The 7,649-nt window shown below is 49.8% G+C and overlaps 1 protein-coding gene across 1 annotated transcript; it reads right to left on the bottom strand.

The window, feature by feature from the left end:
* Positions 1 to 355: 355 nt before the first annotated feature.
* On the bottom strand, positions 356 to 5,662 carry LOC109782947 (ATP-dependent 6-phosphofructokinase 6). The gene is made up of 14 exons (XM_020341581.4): positions 5,147 to 5,662; positions 4,168 to 4,214; positions 4,016 to 4,055; positions 3,871 to 3,933; positions 3,648 to 3,785; positions 2,937 to 3,095; positions 2,799 to 2,852; positions 2,498 to 2,566; positions 2,241 to 2,370; positions 1,913 to 1,953; positions 1,490 to 1,714; positions 1,291 to 1,336; positions 1,034 to 1,185; positions 356 to 763 (listed from the first exon to the last, which is right to left on the bottom strand). Exons 1-14 carry the CDS (start codon positions 5,468 to 5,470, stop codon positions 542 to 544), a joined length of 1,710 nt encoding a protein of 569 aa, XP_020197170.1. The 5' UTR covers positions 5,471 to 5,662; the 3' UTR covers positions 356 to 541.
* Between the last annotated feature and the right edge of the window lie 1,987 nt (positions 5,663 to 7,649).

Raw genomic sequence — 7,649 nt, 5'->3', positions numbered from 1 at the left:
TTATTTGTGACATTAATTAAATCTTAGGGATTTTTGCACACAAAAAACTCGTACGCATTTCACCCAACGCAGGCATCGCTCACACCCACTGACATGTGGGTCAGCCACCAGCTGTCAGTTCACGTGGACAGCACATACGGTGGCATACAGGCGGAGGCACCGTATATGCACCATGCGACAAGTTATAGCATCATTTTTGTGTATTTTACAAGTTTAGGCACTAAACTGACCGCAACAGACAAGTTAAGGCACCTGTGATGTATTTAACTCAACATATATACCCCCTCCAGCAGAAGGCCGCTGCAGATTTCACAGGAAATGCAAAGCAAATTGCCAGGGCAAAAAAAAAAGAACATTATCAGCAGTAGCAGCACAATAATATACTGCTTATTTCACAGAACACCTGAACAGTATCCATACGTGCACTACTCATACAAGGGATATCGTAAGGAAGCAAAACTTCATGGCGTGGCGTGCCGTGGCACATGTTCATCAGCAGGATAGCAGTAGCTACTGTACACGGTTACAGACCAGCGCATCGCTATATCTCGCCGTTCGACGAAGCCGATGCAGATTGGTCAAATGCTTTTGCCACATTCTGGTTGGCGACAGGTGGTAGCGGAGGCTTGTTGGTCAGCCTATCGGCCTCCCTAGCCTCGTCGATGTCCTTCTGCCTCAGGAAACTTGGCTGGTTGGTCGACGACAGCAGCCTCGCCCACATCCGGTCAGTGATCTTCACCTTGTTCCGTGTGGACGTCACCCTCTGTAATCAAAAAGACATTTTGCTCGTGTTATGCTAAAATCATGTTTAACATGAGAACAGATGATGTGGTAGAGCGCTTCTAAATGGTTTAAATTATGTTTGCTAAAATGTCTTTGCCATGCCCTTCAGGTGGTAAATGTCAGCCCTTGCAGGAACTGAGAAAAATGGGAACTTAGGGTGCAACTGAACAACCCGTTGGAAGCCATATATGCATATTCAGCAAGCACGATTTTCCTACTGTAATGCACAAGATCACTTCAAGGTACTCACGTAGAAAGGTATGTAGGCATGTCTGCCATTGACCATCCCAACAGTGAAGCTGTATCCCGCCATTGCGCCATGGATGGCACTGTGAGCCAGCAGTGTGCAGTAGACATTGTCTGCTGCATTACTCGGAATAGCTCGGATCATGTAGGTAGGATCTGCAGAATGTTAGATAAGACTATTGTTAGCCTAGTGCTACACAGATCAACAAGTTGTTTTAGAACATTGTCCTCTGAAGTAGACACAATTAGTCAATATGTTACCAATGTATTTAATCGTCATCTCCATCTTTTTGCTCTTGAAGTGATCCTACAGTGCATTAATGAAATGAGTAAGTAAACCGAGTACTCCCTAAACTATTCATGCAACAGGTAAGGCAACACAATTTCTAGTAAATACCAATAATAATTATGTCATGGAGAATGGAATCAAGTCCAGTGGCAAGAATATGTCAGTATGTACCTTAATCTTGTGAGTCAGCCAGAGACCAATATCAAGAAGCAGCTTATTTCCAGATGCATCTAGCTGATCTGAAGCGGGTATGCTTTTGGCAATAATATCCTGGCCTGCTCCCTCAGCAACAACAATAACCATGTGCTTGTTCTCTTTCAGCCTCCTCTCTACATACTGAAGCAACCCCCCTTCCCCATCCATATAAAACGGAGACTCTGGAATCAAGCAGCAATCCTGTGGAAATCGGAGATCCAAATCAAAAATAAGTAACTCTTACATTGAGGTTAAATAATGAACAGAAAGCAAGAATTCTAATACTAATGTTTGAGAAATGGGTAGGAATCAAATCAATTATGCAGGAATAAGAAGGAATGAACTAAAACAAAATATAGAATGCAAAATCCTGGACACTTATAGAAGGGATCAACTTACCACATCCCGGCTTGCAAGAGTAGCATACATCGCAATGAACCCTGCATTTCAGAGGAAAAGGAATTTAACGATAAGAGAATGTAAGAGATAGCAAGTTGTTGTGGCTGAAATAAAGAAAAATCTAGCACCCTTTTTTCTGTATATATATGCAGACTGTGAATACAATTAATAAGATGTTGAATTGTTTAACTAACACTATATATCAACAAGCTTATCAAATAGTTTTCCTTCTATTTGTATAAATCTGACATTTGCTTTCAGCAAACGTATAAGAAAATAGCACGCACAAGATGGCAAGTGACTACGGAGAATATGTCAGAAAACTAACCACTATAACGACCCATCAGTTTTACCAAGCCTATTCCATTCTCAGCACTGCAAGCTTCCACATGAGCTGAATTAATGGCACGTTGAGCCTCTTCGACGGCCGAATCAAAACCAAAGGACTTGTCGATAATCTAATAATCAAAAGACACAAGCAATCAGTAACGAGTCATATCCTCCTATTTGTGGGCATATTAACTGATTTTGAGAAAACAGTTCTGCACAAGAAAATAAAGTAATGAACATATTGTAAACAATTACCGCTATGTCATTATCTATTGTCTTGGGAACCCCTGCCACGGCAACTTTTAGGCCACGCTTCCGGATTTCCTGATTGTATTAGTAAGGAATAAAGTATTATTATTTTCTTCAAATGCAGAAGGAAGAGCATTATGCATTATAGAGTATCTTAGAGAAATGAACTTTTTAGGTATTTCTATCTCTGTCACTAATGCATTCATGTAGTTATGTAAAGGATGTTGTTCTGGGGGTCTGGGTAAACACACTTACAATGAAAAGGTGGCCTATATGACTCAACTTTGTAGCATTATAAATTAATTACCTTGTAGATCTCATATGCTCCCTTCTGAGTCCCATCTCCTCCAATGATATACACCTAAACAACATATCCTAGAGTATGAGTTCATGTCCAGTCAGAATGGCTATGTCACAGTGGTGCAATCTGAAAAGTAATATTTACCTGATTAATTCCCCGATCCTGAATGTTGTCAACAATCTTTTTTGTATCATGACCACCTCGTGATGTTCCAAGGACTGTACCACCCCTCTTGTGGATGTCATTGACTGTCTTTGGTGTAATAGCAACATAATTGCTAGAATAGAAGCCCTTGTATCCATTCTATAATTGGGTAAGAAAAAGATTTTAAGAGACTGCAGGTCCCGAGTCATAACCAAAACTAAACATATGCAAAGTTGTAACCGTGGCAATACCCATAACATGCCAGTAACTGCTCTAACATGGTTATATAATTTTCACGCCTACATTACACTGAAAAAATCTGAAGAGAATATTTCACAAAAATAAAATAAAAATCACAGCAGGTCATTCATCTTATAGTTATTTCAGTATATTATAACAGATTCCAGTCAAGAAATAGATGCATTGCAATCTGAAATGTTTGATAAGGTGTGACTATAATATAGAGATCTTAAGGCACCTTGTGAGTCCTTTCAACAAAAGACAAATTTAGATAGACATGTACAAAAATGCAAGAGTAACATTTACAAGCATCTACAAGTCCTATGGTTTTGTTGACATTGTACGTTTAGAACAGGGCACAAACATTGTTTTTATATTTTGGTCATTAGATTGTTTCTCTTTTGACAGAAGGCACGGACAAAGATACAAGTATGTACATGGCCATTTAGAATAGGGCAGTATGGCACAAACCTGTATTCCAAAGATGTTGTTGACATTGTACATGTGCGCCAAGCCACACACCAGCTCCCTGATAACAGTGTTGAGCCCAGGGCAAAGGCCTCCACAACTTACAATGCATGCTTTCACTTCGTCTGACTCAAAATTAACCTAACAAGATTGAAGTACAAATATTTCTGTCAGACAAGACGCAAGTGATGCAGTCAATAATCAAACGAGGTGCGAGTGAGCGTACCCTCTGACGGGGTCCAGCACGACGGAAGTGAACCCCCCGGCGGCTATTCTTTTGAACAACAACCTGCAATAGCAAATATAGCTACTTGTAAATCCACTACCAACCACAACATCAGATTGAAAACATAGAGTGACACTCTACATACCTTTTGTGGTACGGTGTCATCTTCATCGACAAAATATTGCCTGATACAGATAAGAACAGAAGTTCCAGTGTCATATATACAGCATGCATACTCAGAGACTTACCAAAGAGAGGAAGATGAAAGAAAGGATATGTATGCAGGACAAGCCTTACTTGACAGTTGAATATGCTGGGTGGTCTTGTAATGGGTTCGGGTAAGTCTGCAAAAGGAATAAAACAGCAAACCATAAGCTCAATTCTCATGGATCATTGTTCACCTTCCAAACAAATTAAATTCACCGCGGTTGGGCACATATAAAAAGACCAACTTGTACAAATTCTCATAAATTGGCTCACGAATTTAACGAACACGGCAGGGAGAAGCAGCCAGACAATAGATACTACTCCCTCCGTCCCATAATATAAGAGCGTTTTTTAGTGTCAAAAACGCTCTTATATTATGGGACGGAGGGAGTAACAAATTACTACTTCTCCGGTATCGATGTCGTCCATTCTACCCAATCAAATCCCCCATTCCCAAAAGCAGAGCCAACGACAGCAACTTATGGAACTATGAATCCACAGAACAGCCACAGCTTTGCTGGTCATGAGAGTTGCCTGCTACCTAATCAAATCTCCCATTCCCAAAAGCAGACGGCAACAGTAACGTACGAAAACAGAATCCACAGATTTTGCCACAGCTTTGCTAGTATTCATCAGAGTTGCCCTCTGTCTGTGGATCGTGACTGACTTTGCTAGTATTCATCAGGGTTGCCCTCTATCTGTGGATCGTGACTGACTTTGCTAGTGTTCATCAGGATTGCCCTCTATCTGTGGATCGTGACCAACCAATCAGCCACACTGCAGGCTCTCAAGTCAGAGTTTGATTTCCACGGTACAGTGTCCAAAATTGGATCTGCACAGCGGAGGTCCCAAATCGAGCTACCCACGCAAACATCGGGGCCAGGCTTGCCCCCAAAAAACGGGTAATCCCCCGCCCCGGAGAATTTCGCTGCTCACGCACGCCCCACTGACAGTCGCTTGGCTAAAGCTGCACCGCACAAAACCCATCACCACGAACCGAAACTAAGACCCGCGGTCGAGCAGAGGGGTAGAGACTAGAGAGGGAGTGGTAAGGGGGGCAGGGACTCACGGGGACGTCGGGGATGTAGTCGGCGAGGTGGGGCACGTCGTCGAGGACGTATCCGAAGTCGCCCTCGGAGATCTTGACGTATGCGGCGTCGGTGAGGCTGGCGTGGGAGGCGTTGCGGAGGGCGCGGAGGTTGGGGTAGGAGTCGCGGGAGATCCGCACGCACATGGCGGAGAAGGGCACCGCCGCCTTGGCGTTGCCCCCGCCCTGCTGCTGCTGCTCCCCGTCGCCCCCGCTCCCGCTGCCGCCGCCGTCGTTCTCCTCGTCCTCCCTCCGCTGCTGCTCGTCGTCGTCGCCGTCCGGCGGCAGGATGATGTGGGACGCCATGGCTGCCGGGGGAATCGGAATCGGAACCGGAACCGGAACCGGGGGGTTTCGCTTCGCTGCCGCGCTGTCGCGAGCCGACGAGAGGCGCCGCGGGTTTTAATAATGACCGAATGCTTCAGAGGGGGAGGGAGGCGTCGTCAGTCGGCAGTCGGCAGCGGGGAACAATCTCGGGGCGCGTGTGGAAAGCGGGGGACCCCGGAAAGCGGAGATGCGATGCGGCGAGCGGTTTCGGCCTGCGGTGCTGCGGTATGGTGACCGGCCTCTGCGTACACGGTTTTATTTTACCGGGAGGCGACGCCGATGATGACTTGTGGTTGCGTCCGGATCAGCAGCACTTGGAGACGGACTTGTCAATCAGGTGAAACAGATCTACTTTCCGAGTCTGTGTGCTGCACGACTGAAAATTAGCTAGAGCAACTCTAACGGGCCGACCCAGACGGCGTTTTTATCCGTTTTTGTCCGTTTGTGTCGGCCGCCCGCCCGCCGTTCGCTCTCTTTTAGTTTTGGGTCGGCAGTACGCCCAGCGGGCCGACCCATTTCATGACCGCGCGCGTTTTAGATCATGCCAGCGGCCATGCCGTCGCCTTGGTTTTGGCGCTCCAGCACGCGGGGAAAAGCGGTCTAGCGCGCGCTGGTTTTGGCGCTCCAGCACGCGGAAAAGGTTTGCGCGCGCACCGCGGCCGGCGCTCGTTATAAGAAGGCGCTCCCTCCACACTCTGTCCGCCGCCCACTCGTCTCGCCCCCTCTCACTAGCCTCGCCGCCTCTGCGCCACCATGTCGATCCGCCGCCTGGGCGCTTCGGATTTTCGCGGAGTCCACGAGCGCCGCTCCGGCGCCTTCTCCTCCGAGATCTGGTTTCGCGAGAAACGTCTCACCCTCGGCACCAGCGGGCCCAGTGAGGAAAGAGGGCCAGCGCGCGCGTCCGTCGCGTGTCCGCGCCGATGCAAATCAGGCTCAAAAATGGGCCGGAAATGGGTCGGCAGGCGGACAAAAGCGGACGCGCGTCCGTTTGGGTCGGCGCGTTGGGCCGACTTTTTTGTCCGCGCCGACCCAAACGGACGGGCGCGGACGAAATGGGTCGTCCCATTGAAGTTGCTCTTACTCTACCACGTGCAACTATTGGCCGGTTTGAGACCAAGGTCAAGGGGACGCCGCCGTTCCATAAGAGCAACTCCAATGGGGCGACCCATTTCGTCCGCCCGCGTCCGTTTGGGTCGTCGCGGACAAAAGTGGCAACCCAACGTGCCGACCCAAACGGACGCGCGTCCGTTTTTCGTCCGCGGGCGACCCATTCCAGGCCCAATTTTGAGCCGGATTTGCGTCGGCGCGGACGCGCGCGCGCGCCTACTCCTCTCCTCGCCCGCCCCCCCCGGTCGGTGGCAGCCACCACCATTTCCCCCTTCCCCATTTTCCCCAAAAACGCCCCTGCCTGCGCGCGCCCAACCAGCCATGGAGGACGCATCGACCTCGACCTCGACGCCGCCGCCGACCTCGCCTCCCTCGCCTCGTCTGGCGCCGTCGCCCCCTCCAGAAAAGGCAAGCCTCGTGCCACGCGCAAGACCGTCGCCGCGACCAAGCCGAAGAAGGCGCTGACGCCCGAACAGCGGGCAAGGGAGTCGGCCAAGAGGAAGGGCCGGAGGCACGCCGCGGACGTGAGGGATGAGGCCGCCGCCGTCGCCGCCGCGCAGCAGGAGTTCACCAGCGCCCGCGTCGCCGCGGCAACGAGGGAGGCGCTCTACATGCTAGGGGTAAATCCTAGCCAGCACAGCGTCCTCCAAGCCGCCGTCGCCGCGGCCAGCACCGGCTCGTCGGCGTTTCCTCGGATGGTGATGCCCGACTCACCCCGCGTGTCGGCTTGCAACCCGGTCCCCGGCTTCCACGTCTACCCGCGGGCCTCCCGCCTCTCGGGGGAGTGCTCACCCAACGTGAGTGTGGTCGCGCCTTCCACGCCCGCGCCCGCGCCCATCGACCTCAACGCCACCCGGTGGTCGGTGGCTCGTCGTCCGGCGGCACGAGGAAACACGCACGACAGACGCCGGCCGGCGGGCTCCCGGACGCCCGTAACCTGTTCGAGGAAATGCCATCCGCCGTCAACGAGGACTACATGCAAAACCTCATCTTCGAGGGTGGTGCGCCGGGCGCTGGCTACAATCCCGAGGAGACACAAAGCCAAGACGGC

The sequence above is a fragment of the Aegilops tauschii genome, chromosome 1 (genome assembly GCF_002575655.3).
Source record: "Aegilops tauschii subsp. strangulata cultivar AL8/78 chromosome 1, Aet v6.0, whole genome shotgun sequence".
NCBI lineage: Eukaryota > Viridiplantae > Streptophyta > Magnoliopsida > Poales > Poaceae > Aegilops > Aegilops tauschii.
The sequence above is the reverse complement of the archived record's forward strand: the minus strand, read 5'-3'. Positions and strand labels throughout refer to the sequence as shown.